The sequence below is a fragment of the Jatropha curcas genome, chromosome 9, assembly GCF_041381405.1.
Source record: "Jatropha curcas cultivar XTBG-Jc1 chromosome 9, XTBG_Jcur_1.0, whole genome shotgun sequence".
Classification (NCBI taxonomy): domain Eukaryota; kingdom Viridiplantae; phylum Streptophyta; class Magnoliopsida; order Malpighiales; family Euphorbiaceae; genus Jatropha; species Jatropha curcas.
Genome location: NC_143159.1, coordinates 764,974 through 778,592, shown reverse-complemented (window position 1 = coordinate 778,592; position 13,619 = coordinate 764,974). Strand labels below are relative to the sequence as shown.

The 13,619-nt window shown below is 33.7% G+C and overlaps 2 protein-coding genes across 5 annotated transcripts; one reads left to right on the top strand and one right to left on the bottom strand.

Moving 5' to 3' along the window:
• Positions 1 to 4,960: 4,960 nt before the first annotated feature.
• On the top strand, positions 4,961 to 9,613 carry LOC105635262 (Zinc-binding alcohol dehydrogenase family protein). Its single transcript, XM_012218299.4, has 10 exons — positions 4,961 to 5,150; positions 5,291 to 5,427; positions 5,511 to 5,557; positions 6,699 to 7,024; positions 7,675 to 7,757; positions 7,873 to 7,948; positions 8,219 to 8,283; positions 8,707 to 8,802; positions 9,000 to 9,164; positions 9,369 to 9,613. The coding sequence occupies exons 1-10, from the start codon at positions 5,102 to 5,104 to the stop codon at positions 9,510 to 9,512; spliced, it is 1,188 nt and encodes a 395-aa protein (XP_012073689.1). The 5' UTR covers positions 4,961 to 5,101; the 3' UTR covers positions 9,513 to 9,613.
• Positions 9,503 to 13,392, bottom strand: LOC105635407 (neutral ceramidase 2). 4 transcript variants are annotated; one of them, XM_089725595.1, is made up of 9 exons: positions 12,831 to 13,392; positions 12,456 to 12,664; positions 11,988 to 12,352; positions 11,705 to 11,940; positions 11,369 to 11,627; positions 11,170 to 11,295; positions 10,928 to 10,991; positions 10,416 to 10,582; positions 9,503 to 10,193 (listed from the first exon to the last, which is right to left on the bottom strand). In XM_089725595.1, the coding sequence occupies exons 1-9, from the start codon at positions 13,160 to 13,162 to the stop codon at positions 9,639 to 9,641; spliced, it is 2,313 nt and encodes a 770-aa protein (XP_089581721.1). In that variant the 5' UTR covers positions 13,163 to 13,392; the 3' UTR covers positions 9,503 to 9,638. The 4 variants fall into 4 exon arrangements, with proteins under 4 accessions (XP_089581721.1, XP_089581722.1, XP_020535441.1 ...); XM_089725596.1 differs by having other exon boundaries at positions 11,705 to 11,977; positions 12,022 to 12,352; XM_020679782.3 differs by having other exon boundaries at positions 11,705 to 11,936; positions 12,047 to 12,352; positions 12,831 to 13,391.
• Between the last annotated feature and the right edge of the window lie 227 nt (positions 13,393 to 13,619).

Below are 13,619 nucleotides of genomic sequence, written 5' to 3'. Positions count from 1 at the left end.
TTAATAAAATATCAAATATTTTATAATTTATATGAAAAGGACTGATTTTTGAACTTGATTATAACCATAATATTATAATTAATTATAACATTAAATGACTGGTAATTTAAATTAAATTATCACGATGATGATTAATATTCATATATAGTATTAAAACAAAAAAAAAACGATGAAATGTAATTAATTACTCAATAAACACAAATATTGTTAAGCATTAATATTTAAATTTAAATTTAAATTTATTATTGGAAAATAGTAAATCATAAGTATGAACAATAAGTATAAATTAATATCGAGTATTTGTCGCTCTTGATTTGACTATTTAAGGATCATTATTTAGCATATAAAGCAAAAAAAATCTAAAAATTGTATCGTCAATGCTAATTAATGTAGAGAAATATGTGATATTACCAAATTTGATTACTTCATAAATAACATAAAATCTCCCAAGGTTTAAAGTATCATATTTTTGTTTTCAATGCAGGAATAAATTTACATATTTAACCATATAAAAATTATTACAAAAGTGAAATAAAATCTCAATTCAAGCTAACGGATGATTTCACGTTTTGAATTTTCCTTTGAGATGGCATTTCAAATTTAGAAGTTACGACATACTGATTAAACAGATCCTCAAGGCCTTAGGCCACTGCTTTTCTGAAAAGTGAACGATTGCATAACAATAAAAACTGCAATTTTAAGAAAATGTCAAACATGAACATAATAATAAGTGTGATTGAGATCGGCAATGACGAAAAATTATTTTGTTTTCTTTCTTTCTTTTCTTTTTGCTGAGAACATTGCAGTGCTAAAAAAAAGAAAGAAAGAAAGAAAATTTTCCAATTTCAAGATAATGACAATTTTTTTCGTTTAACTGAAATTTGAAATAACACTTACAGATTATGAATTAACGAAGAAAAGTCAATTTCAGTATTGTCTGTTTAGTTAAATGGCCTGCAATGTACTGCAAAGACCCTTCATGCTTTTCTCTTTGGCAGTGTTTCGATATATGTAGACTTGGCCACGGTCCCGGAACCGGCGGTTCCGGTTCCAGAAAAACTGGAACTGGAACCGAACCAAAAAGGTCCGGTTCCGGTTTGAAACCGTCCTGTTCCGGTTTCGATCCGATTACAAAACCGACGGTTCCGATTGGTTTTCCAGCGAATCGCATAATTTTAAATTTTAAATTTTGAATGCCGGTTTAAAAAAAAATTATTTGAACATAAAAAATTAAAAAATACACTTAAAAAATTTTAAAATTTGAAGACCGGTTAAAAAAAATTTATTTGAACATAAAAAATTAAAAAATACACCTAAAAAATTTTAAATTTTGAAGACCGGTTTAATAAAAATTATTTGAACATAAAAAATTAAAAAATACACCTAAAAAATTAAAAAAATACTTCAATTAAATTTATTTTTTTAAAGACTTGAATTGTTGAGTGTTGAACATAATTATTTAAAAAAAAAAATTTGAACTGAATTTTTTTTTTTTAAAGTTTGAACATAATTTTAAAAAAAAATGGGCTTGAACTTAATTTTTTTTTTGTTTAAAAAAAAAAAATTAAGTTGCCTACGTATCCTCTTGGGGTTTAGAGGAATCAAAGCCCACGTAGTTCTTACTTACCTTATATCAATTTCACCCTTTTTACCTTAATCGCTATTTGCACCACCGGTTGATGTTCCCGTTGAGGACTCATTGTATAAATCAAATAAATCTTCATTTTCTTTTGGATTTTCTTGGGCTCTTAGTTCGGCCTTGGTCCAATCATCCACGCATGCTTGTGCTTCTAGTGAATCGGGTGTCATACGAGATCATGTTGCATCAAGTATGTTTCCTCCTTGACTAAAAGCTTGTTCAACCGCAACAGTGGAGACCGGAGCTGCTAAAATTTGTCTTGCAAGTAAAGAAAGAATTGGAAAAGTATTTGCGTGACGACTCCACCAATCTAAAATTAGAAAATCAGTATCTGCATAATCATCACCAAACTCAAAAGAAGTTGTTAGATAATTATCAAACTCAGAAATAGAACTGGATTCCCCTATTCTTTTTTGTCTTTGTAGTAAAACTTGTTGAGCAACACCAACACCACTTACCCTTTGTGTTGAAAATTGTGGAATATTAGATTGAGAAGAAGTAGAAGTAGATGAACTAGAAACTTGAACAAATTCATTATATAATTGCATAATATTTTGTTTAACTCCATGCATTACTACATTTATATTAACATTATCTTCTACATCAAGATTTAATACATCATAATAAATAGTCAAATAATCACATAAAACATCCATTCTACATCTAAGATCAAATACAATAGCAACAAGATAAAGATGTGGTATATTTTTAAAATAAGATAAACATTTTTTTCATTGAAAAAATACAATTTTTTAATAAATCATCATTTTGAAATTCTTGGAGTGCAGTAACAATATTAATACACATAGGTAAAAATAAATTAGATGTGGGATAATAAACCCCACTAAATTTATAGGTAGCATCATTAAAAATTTTTAAAATATATAAAATTTTTGCACAAATCTCCCAATTTTGTGGATATATATTAATATTCTCAATATTATTAATAACAAAAAAGCATAATAATTCTTTATAAGAAAAAGACTCGTTTAGTAATTCATATGTTGAATTCCAACGAGTTGAAACATCCCTTGGAAAACGTTTTGGTCTTTTATTATTTTCTTTACAAAATTTAGCCCAATTTTTCATCACTTGGGGATGTGTCCATAAATATGAAATAGCTTTTTTAATTGGAGAAATAAAAGAATCAAGAATTTTTAAACCATCTTGTACACATAAATTTAAAACATGACATACACATCTTATATGAAAAAATTTACCACCAATATTTGGTTCACAAATTTTTTTAAGTTCAATAATTGATCTAGTATTTGCAGGAGCATTATCAAATGAAATTGAAAAAATTTTTTCGTCAACTCATATTCATCTAAAATTGAAACAATTACTCTATAAATATTATTTGCAGTATGTTTATCATCAAAAATACGAAAACCAATAATTCTTTTTTGAATTTTCCAATCATCATCAATCCAATGACATGTAATACCCATATAAGAATGCATTTGCCAATTATCACTCCAAACATCACAACAAATTGAAACACGAATTTTCAATTGAGAAAATAAAAGCTCTAACTTTTTTTTTTCCTTTATTATATAAAGAAATAATAGTTCGTTTTACAGTATTTCTTGGTACTCTTTTAGCAGAAGGATTTAAAGCTTTTTGACAATAATTATTAAAACCTACTTTTTCACCAAAACTAAAAGATAAATGTTCCATAGAAATCATTTTTGCTAATTCTTCTTTTTGTATTTTTTCAGAATATTTAAATAAAAAAAGATTAGAAGCGTACCCGGAAATTTGTTGTTGAGACCGATCAACTCCTATTTTTGTTGGATGTTTTGTCTCCAAATGCTTCCAAAATGATCCATAGCCGCCTGCTTGTTTAAATTTATAAGATTTTCCACAATAATTGCAAATTACAACGTACATTTTCTCACCTTTGAATTTTTTTGTGAAATGAATGGAAAATATGTCGGAATTTTGTCTTGCTTTTGTAACAATTTTTGCTCGTTGCTCTTGCTCTTGCTCTTCATCTTCTTGAAATTGCTCATTAAATTCAGATTCTTGAGTTGGAATATCCAATTTTTCATTTGGAAAACCCTCAAAATTAAATTGGTCGGGAATCATATCATGGATGTCGTTTGTAGGGATAGATGATTCTCCAATTTTTCCCTTGCCCTTACCCGAATTTGAGTTTCCTCCACTTGCCATTATATGATAATAAAATATAATTTGGAAAATTGAATAAAAAAAGTTAGAGAGAATAATTACTTAATAAGAGAGATTGTAAAGTAGAGAAGAATAAATGAATAATATAGAGTAAAGTGTAGTATATTGTAGAGACAGTAAGTAGAGAGTGTAGTATATTGTAGAGAGAGTTGAGATTTTTTTGTAATGAATTTGTAAATAAAATGAGATATTTATAATAAATCCAAAAATTCATTTTTCCAAAAATACCCTTGAAACTAGCCATTATGTAGCCGTTTATGGCTGTTGGGAGGGGTAATTAAGACATTTCACAACACATTTAAAAAAAAAAACTGCAGTTTCTGACAGTTACAACGGCTAGAACCGTCGGTTCGTATCAGTTCGAACCGGCGGTTCTAACCGAACGGAGAACCGACGGTTCCACTCCGGTTCCGACCGGTTCTCTGGAACCGCCGGTTCTAGTTCCTTATTTGCTGAAACCGGAACCGAACCGGATTTTTTCGGTTTCGGTTTCGGTTCTCACCGGTTCCGTTACGGTTCCGGGCCGGTTCGAACCGACAGTTCCGGTTCCCGGACCGTAATATGGCCAAGTCTAGATATATGTATTGTTAGCATTTGTATGACGTAAGTTACTAGTTTTTCTTGAAATCTGGATCTACTTTTATCGGGGAAAAAAACATAAATCGAAAGGTAAGATACTTCTATCTACACCAGTAATGATATCCACTTTATTTCTCAAATTAATTAAAAATAATTTTTTGAAATGATAGTATTTTTAAGTATATATTAGGAAAAAAAACTAATAATTTTGTATTTTTTTAGTAACTTATGTATATATAGTTTTGTTCCATAACATTTTATTTTTTCACAAAAATTAAGAAAATAATTAGTGGAATGTATTTATTTCCTAAAAATATATAGTCATAATACCTAAATTGTCTTTTTAAAATTAAAATTTTTTCATTTAATTTCGCTACAAAATCAATACAGATTATTAATAATAATGATAAAAAAAAATAAATGTAAACATAAAAATATATTACACTTGGATAAAATTAGAAAAAAAATGTATTAATATTACTCTCCACTACACCTCCCGGCGGCGTACGAGACTCCACTTCTTTTTGAAATATATATAGCAACGAATGAACTCTTTGGTGTTGACACATGAAACCAGTATAAAGCAAACAACTATATTTCCCTCTGACCCTCTGTACCAAGTGCGCTCACTTGTCTCCAACTTGTCAAAAGACAGCGGGGAAAGCAACACTGCTTCAATCTCGCTTGCAAATGGCTGGCGACAAATCACCTATTTCTGGGAATCCAATTCGATGCAAAGGTATATTCTACAACATCATTTTCATTTTTCAAAATATAGATAGATCTGGTTCCATTGACATTTTTTTAATGAAAAATTCAAATAAGTTCTATTAACATTTCTTTTGGTATATAAATATTTACGTATCGCACAAATTGCAGCGGCGATTTGTCGCAAACCAGGAGAGCCTCTGGTAATAGAGGAGATACTGGTGGCTCCGCCAAATCGTCATGAAGTTCGGATTCGGATTATATGCACTTCTCTCTGTCATAGCGATATCATTTTCTGGAAACTGAAGGTCTCGTTTCTAACTCTGTCCCTTAAATTTCTGGTGATAGAAGACGTTACTCCTTTTAATTGTTTTTTCCTTAAATCTTCCAGGATTTTCCTGCTGTTTTCCCGAGAATTTTGGGCCATGAAGCTATAGGGTAAGCTGCTAATATTGCTTATTTACCTCTTTCCAAAAATGCTCCGCATTTTGAGAGCAAAATGCTCTTGTTTGCTCTTCATCGGATTGTGTCAACGCTAACAATTGGAACCAACAGCACACACCAGTTTAATAAGATATAATATGGCTGGCGAGAAAATTCTTGCAGAAATGCAAATAATCAAGAGCAACATCTATTCTCTTCTCCGGTGTCTCAAGAGCCTTTTTGTTATCTTTTGAGTGCAGGCTAAGTGTTTTGATGATCGATAGTTATTTCTTTTTCTTGGAGTTGAGGAGTCACGTATATGTTATCTATAATTCTAACTGCACCAAAATTGATAATTCGATATTTCATAGTTATCAAAGAATAATTGTTCATAGTCGAAGAGTGGTGCTGTTTGACGGACGAAGAAATAAATAAATCATATTGTTTGACTTTTGGTGTTCGGTTACCAGAACTGAAAATTACTTTCCTAATGGAGTAGATATTTAGGAAATAATTATGGGTTTTTTTTTTTTTTTTTTTTTTGAGGAATAATTATAGGAAAATTTAATTATGTTGTTTGAGTGACAATAAAATAATATAATTGCGTTTTTTTTTAAAATTTTTTTTTGAATAGGATTGCATTTGGTTAAACTATGGGAAAGTAAAAAAAATGTAATATATCACATTATTAAATCTATAATTCCAAAATTACTAAAAAGGGAAAAAAACCAATTAATAAAAAGTTATATTTGACTTAAAAATTTTTTAATTAAGACTATCAATGTTGTTATACTTTTTAAAATATCTTTATCTTTAATAGGATTTCAAATATTTTTTTTTAAAAAAAGGGATAAATTGGATTTTACTAGGAGAGGGGAATTCGTATATTGGTTAGTTATCGGCACAATTTCCCGAATTAGTTTCCCGTAAGATTTAGGCAATGAAATTTAAATGTCCCCTTAGTTTCTTTTCTAATTTTTTTTTTTTTATTAGATGCTGAAAAGAACAGTGGGGGTGCTGATCATTGATTAATAACAAGTCAAGCCTAAAGTTCATTGATTACTCCTTAGCATACTGTCAACGCCATCAGAAGTTTTAACTAAATTGACTTTCTTTAATGGATTGTGCCATTGTGCATTTTGCTGTCATGTTATAGGGTTGTGGAAAGTGTGGGAGAGGATGTAGATCAAGTAAAGGAGGGCGATGTAGTCATACCTACGTTTATGTCAGATTGTGGAGAATGTATTGACTGCAAATCAAAGAAGAGCAATCTTTGTTCAAAACTACCTTTCAAGGTCTCTCCATGGATGCCAAGATACGAGTCTAGCAGATTTACAGACCTAAATGGGGAGGTTTTATACCATTTCCTCTTTGTGTCCAGTTTTAGTGAGTATACTGTAGTAGACATCGCCCATCTCACGAAGATAGACCCTTCAATCCCTCCAAACAGAGCATGCCTCCTCAGTTGTGGAGTTTCAACTGGTAATAGCGCTTCATTTGTTAGAGTTGATCATGCCTTAATTACCGCTCACCATTAACATTAGCCAATGAGTTTCCAGTTGGCAGGCTTTCAAAGTCCATCGAGTCATATTACTTTGTTATAGCTTAATTTCATCTAATTTCATTCTTAAAGTTCCAGTACATTTTCTGAACTTAAGCTTGCTGCAATTCATTCAGAATTCTGGCAATTTGAATTGCATTCAGCAACCATCCTACTGTTCTTGAATGCTTGACTACATTGTAAATGTTATATTAAATCATTATAGCTGGAAATTATTAGGACAGAGAAATTTAATTCTCGAGCCATGACCTGGTGGTGTCAAATGTAGTCTTATGCATATTTTATGTTATCTCTGGTATATTTTGGTGTCATCAAGAGGATATGTTACTGATTTCACGGCATTAGAAGGGTTAGCCACCTTAAACCGTTCCTTTTCATATGTATATGACGTACCAGCAGTATAGGATTTTCTCCACATATTTTCCTTAAATGGAAGTCCTATAACCATCTCATGTCAAGTTTGTCAGGTACACTAATGGTTGTCATGCAAATTTTATAGTATAATTTATTCAAACCTTGAACTGGTGTTATTTATGTGTATGCGTTTTGGTTTTGGGATGGGACGCTTCAGGTGTTGGTGCTGCTTGGAGGACTGCAAATGTGGAGTCAGGATCAACTGTTGCCATATTTGGATTGGGATCAATTGGTTTGGCAGTATGATCTTAGAAAGATCTTCCTAAGAATTCTTTTCACTTCTATGTCTCCCCTGCACACACATACATATATACAGACAATGGGAATATGTTCATTGTTACTGGTTGTTGTGTAGGTTGCAGAGGGTGCAAGATTATGCGGTGCTGCTAGAATTATCGGCATTGATATGAATCCAGATAAGTTTGAAATTGGTAAGCATTTGTATGGGATAATTTGGATTTACCCAGCAGATTATCAATTTTGCTATGAAAATAGCTGGATGAGCACCGCGTGTCTTCATTATATGATCTATGCCATGCCAACAGTGTGTAGTTGCTTGTATGTGCTGATAACATAAGACCAAATGAAAGACTAATATTAGTTGCAAAATAATTGTTTGTCTTTGACTATGTCAAGTTTGGATTGTGTATTTAATTGTTAATGTTTTCTCTCTGTGCTATTTCTTTTCTTTTTGCACACAGGTAAAAAATTTGGAGTCACAGATTTTGTGAATACTGGCGATTGTGGGAGCAAATCTGTGAGCCAGGTCTTCCTGTCAATCTGTTATCTTCATTTATGCTATGTACTAGCAATACATAACCATGAGCTTGATATAAAATAGCAGTCGAAGTCTATGAGTTTTGGTGTCCTAAATGGGTCTCTCAGTAATGTTATGGTTATTTCGCAGGCCAAGATTAAGATGTATGGAAAGGATAGTTTTATTTGATGCTTTTCTGAAGCATGTTATTTTTTTTTTTTTGACCGACTCAATTGCATGGTAATGTGGCCTTATGGCTATCCAGAATGGGGAGATCCGGACACCCCAACCATTAATCTTTTGGTGGCTTTTTTTTTTTTTTTTTTTTTTTTTTTTGGGCAAAAGGTTCTACAAAACGATGTCTTTTAAGTTTCTCTTCTATTTTTGGATAACTTGTTCATGATTCCCCTCTCCCGTTGTCCTCATGAACAGGTGATAAACGAGATGACTGGTGGAGGGGCAGACTATTGCTTTGAATGTATTGGTTTGGCATCCTTGGTCCAAGAAGCATATTCTTGCTGCCGGAAGGTCACTCTCTGCCAAACACCATTTTAGTTTGTTTTTCCATGATATAACCTACTGATTTGTCTTTTTAGAATTTATATTTCTAGGTACGGTTCAGCTCTGATGAACTGGTGTAGAAATAAAGACAAGTTCTTTGTGTATATTGCTGTGTTTTCTGTGGATGACCTTATCATATGCAAGACTTTTTCTGTGTAATTCAGGGTTGGGGAAAGACAATCGTCCTAGGAGTGGACAAACCAGGGGCAAAGTTGAGCCTTAGCTCTTTTGACGTCCTCCATCATGGGAAAATCCTTACTGGATCCCTCTTTGGAGGAATCAAAGCTAAATCTGATATTCCAACTCTCCTAAAACGTTATATGGACAAGGTGAGCTTGCAAGTATGGTGTTTTTCCACTCTTTTGGTTTTCTTGTCAGCATCACTTTTAGGATGTTCTTTTTGTTTGTTCTTCATGATTACTTTAGTGACATTTGAGTAGCTATGATTACCAAGTGATTTTCATGTTTGCACATATAAAATCCGAGTGACTTCACACTTTATGGGCTTGAACTTGCACATGCCTTTTCTTCAGGAATTGCATTTGGATGAGTTTGTCACACATGAGATGAATTTTGAAGACATAAACAAAGCCTTTGATTTGCTCATTCAAGGAAAGTGTCTCCGATGTGTGATTTGGATGCACAATGAGCAAAGTCAGCTTGTAACTTCCGCGTGAAAACTTTTCATATGTTCAAATAAATAAATGCAGGTCACTGTCCTTGAATTTATGAAAACACGTAATCAATACAAAAACTTTATATTATTTTCAATTAGAAATACATGTATTGGATATGGATTGCCTCTAAGATACTGTAAATGCACTAGATGTACCAGTGAAATATTCAATGTGGGAGTCTGCTGTTTTCTTAAATGACCCAAAGTGCCTTAGCCGGTAAACTCCTGAGGTAGCCTCCTTTGGCACCTCCCATTCAATTGTCGCTATGCTAGACAAGGTACCATCATCCAATCGCCACTTGAAATACAGGCTGAAATCATCATCATCATAAACTGGAATCCACCGCTCTCCTTGAAGCTTCTCTACAACAGCAAATGTACCTTCTGTTAATAGATCAAACCTCGGGTTACCACTCCAAAATGTGGCACTCGGTCTATCTCCCTTCTTGAACGAGCCTTCTTTAGGTTGAGAGACATCTTGTTTTACATCACCAAACTTTATGCCCTTGGGAGGTGTGTCTATCCAAGGGTCAAGTAAGAGTCTGAGTTGTTTAGAAGAAAGATCTGGTGGTACCAAGTCTGTTTTTATAAGCTGTTCTCCCCTTGCCATTGCTTCTGCCAGTCTGTTGAATTCCTGAATATATGCTGACAGCGTATGAGGACCATAGAGCGTCGAAGCTGCCTGCAAAATTCCATTGTCTATTATCGAGTAAAAGAATAGGTGGAATAGGCAACTCATAAGTTTCCATTTTGGACCAATGACTTGGAGATCTAGTTTTAGACTTGAAGCTTATCCTAACTAAACCTTAACTAAACTAACCTTAATTCTTATTAGATGAGAGGGGTTGGAACAGAAGTATAGGGTTCGTGTTCATAGAAGGGTTCATGCCTGACCACTATATACCTCATATCTCTGTTGCCCATATTCTTCAGTCGTTGCAACATACTGCGAATAGGTGTTTGTGAGGCCAGCTATTACAATGTGTGTGTCATTATCAAACTCTCCTCCATTACGTATTAATGTTTCCTTAACTGCTTCCCTTAATCGCCGACCAGCCATTGTTGTGAATTCTGCAATGTCAAAGGCCTATAATTAACTACTTGTGGTACTTGTTTTTAGCTTATATATATGTATCATAGATTAATGCATATTGGAGTGTATCTAGAAGGTAGTAGTTAGCTCAAGAAGGTGACTACCTTCAAGCCCCCTCCAAATTCTATAGTACACGGCTTACATGAGCATGAGCAAGGTCAGCTCATAAATTCTTCCGAATCTACTTAAAATGAATTGAATTGAATTGAACTGATGCATCTTGGTTTGACCAACTTATAGAACCAGTTATATTTCAATTGTAACTAAATCAATCAATAGTTGCAAACCAAAAATTAAACTGTAGCGAGTGAAAGAAAACAAACCTCCTGGTACGGAAAGTATGATCAGTTTCCCTACCCTCAGTATTTGAATTGGAAGGATTGCTGGCTGCATTAATTCATGGAAATTACAGGTTACATATTAGTGATTAAACTTGCCAAAATCAAAATTATGATCACAAAAATTCTGGAATGAACACAGTTAATACAACGATCATAAATTACAAAATTGTATATGTTGGCGATATATAGGCATATCTCATTAAAGAGGGATTCTTCAGTCTTACCGCCCATGCATAAGGTTCAAACATTTCTCCTGTAGAAATTAAAACATTCTTTGGTTTTTGGCAATGTTCTTGATATTTGCTTGGTTTTCGCAACAAGTCCCTTACTTTCCGCCAGAGCTCGTTTATCTGTGAGTATGGACCAGTTCAGGAATGGAATGGAAGAATAAAATGGGAAATGTACATATAAGAAGGTGCTAACATTTGTATCTCCCTGTTCAAACCCAAACATGCCAGGTCCATCTGTAGTTCCAGCGGCAAATCCTGGGCCTAGGGCCGCAGGGCAAGTCTTGACTTTCCCCTTCCCATCTATATCCACCTCAAGATCCGTAAAGTTTAGATACAAATGCCGATAATCAATCTTCCCATTTAATTCCTCTGACGCAGACATGAAAAGATCAACGGCCTTGTTGAATTGCCTCTCCCCTATGATTTTCGTGCTCAATATTTCATCTGGGTATCTGTTAAACAAAACATTTAGAATCTAGGCCCATTTATGAATAGAGAAAGCCCAATTATGGTATCAAGATTTAATTACCCAGGCCCACGGCCCAAGCAAAGCCGAACATCGCCATGGCATGAAGAATGATTGAAGTCGCAGGGTTTTCCTGTGTCAGTGCAAAATGCTCCAAGAACATTTGGGGTCACATCTCCAACATTTGATTGACAGAATGCCCCAACGAACAGTGAGCCATTATTCTTCCTCACCTTGAAAACTTGACTTGTCGTTTTACCGCATGTTTGTCCTCCTGTGGCCTTGATATTTTGCGCTTTCTCAATCAACATATCAATATCTACATCAAGGAGAAAACTATACGTACTACTAATATTTTATTAAAACTCAAACAATAACACCGGACAAGCTCTAATTGTCTGGTACCTGATGCGGTGGAGAAGTTGGTGACTGAGGTTGTGTTGGGTTTGGTGGTAGAAGCGAACCAGTCCTCGAAGAATCTAGCAGCAGCACCTTTGTTGTCTCCGCTAATTAGCTTATTATCTCTGCTCATGGAGGTTCCATGAGTAGCGTACCAACTGAATGCTCCAATACTTTTTCCAGTTTCGCCGTCTACAAACTTCAAAAGAGTCATTTCTTTATCAACATTAGATGAGTATCGCGCTCTCTCCTCTTCTGGGTTTAGTAGATATGCACTTGGACTCCTGTTTATTCCTGCATTCTCTACATCCCCTGCAAAATTAAGCAAGAATAATACATACAGAGTCATGGAGAAAAGTTGAACCAGTGGCCTTATCTTTACTTATTTCAATTTAAGATGAAATGAAATGTTCACCTTTATTGATGAAAATTGATCCAGGCTTTAGGTTTTCGTGAGCCTGAACTATGCTTTGTATAATTGCATTGACGATGGCATCAAATGATTGCTGAACAAAGCCTAGAGATGTAACATGATAAAGTAGATACTGCAAGTATCCTCCAGGACCTGCATGAGTATGAATACCACTAATTGCCAGATTTTCTTCGCTATACAAATTTCCAAACCTGCAAAAATCAACCACAAGATAATAATTAATTAGAATATCAGGTTGTTTATCCAATAATTTTTATATTTCATCCATTAATTAGATTTTCTTTTTAAATTTTGGCCTAGAATGAATTAACACCTTCAGCTAGCTAGCTACTTTTGTGGGCCTTATATCCACTATACCTTGATCTCAGTTTCTCAAGCACCCTTATGGTGACTAGTTGTGAAGCCATCCCAGCGTCAAGATTGACGAACGCAAACCTTGCACCTTTTGCACTCTCTGCAACAATAAAAGTCCTAGCCCTTAGCCGGAAATGGACACCGGCGGCATTCTGCTCTATGTTAGCATAGCCCATCAAGTTAACCTGAGCAGCAGGTCCAGTCATGTCATAGCTTCCAACGCCAATCAAGTACTCGCCATTACTGGTTCCTGTAAAAGAAAAAGAAACAGCTACAGAAAGCACCAGTAATAGAAAATATGGGTCTTGGAAAAGCGTCCCACCAAGCACCATCATTATTTTTGTGTAATTACTGATTAGAAGTTATAACTATATATAGAGAGATTGTTAGTTTCATGGTGTTATGCATCAGTGAGCGGATTTGTTGTTAGTCACCATCTAGCAGCTTAATTAAGGATGTCTTCTTGGGTTACTCGTATCAGGAGATTGTCTCAGGAGTGTTTTTGTCTATTATCATGAGCACAATGCGGCTTCTACCGACCGAAGGCAAATTAAAATAATCATTAAAAAAAATCATTTAAATAATAATGTATACTTTTGTAAAATTAATATGTTTTTGTCACCATCAAGCATGTTGGTTTTATATTATATGCAAGCAAAACTTCTAAGCTAAATGCATAAATTCACATTTGTACTTTATGCAAAATTTATAATTGTGATGTGAATATAATCTGATATTCAAAAAATATTTAAAATTTTATTTTTATTATTAATTTTTTTTAAAAAGTAGAAA

What these genes read in the sequence shown, in the direction of transcription:
- LOC105635262 (XM_012218299.4), top strand. Translation starts at nt 5,102, where the DNA reads ATGGCTGGCGACAAATCACCTATTTCTGGGAATCCAATTCGATGCAAA. An exon ending in TCATTTTCTGGAAACTGAAG is followed by an intron (nt 5,428 to 5,510) that starts GTCTCGTTTCTA and finishes TAAATCTTCCAG; the next exon opens with GATTTTCCTGCTGTTTTCCC. An exon ending in GGAGCAAATCTGTGAGCCAG is followed by an intron (nt 8,284 to 8,706) that starts GTCTTCCTGTCA and finishes CCTCATGAACAG; the next exon opens with GTGATAAACGAGATGACTGG.
- LOC105635407 (XM_089725596.1), bottom strand. Translation starts at nt 13,162, where the DNA reads ATGATGGTGCTTGGTGGGACGCTTTTCCAAGACCCATATTTTCTATTA. An exon ending in TGCTTGGGCCGTGGGCCTGG is followed by an intron (nt 11,628 to 11,704) that starts GTAATTAAATCT and finishes TTTGTTTAACAG; the next exon opens with ATACCCAGATGAAATATTGA. An exon ending in TTGAACCTTATGCATGGGCG is followed by an intron (nt 10,992 to 11,169) that starts GTAAGACTGAAG and finishes GAATTAATGCAG; the next exon opens with CCAGCAATCCTTCCAATTCA.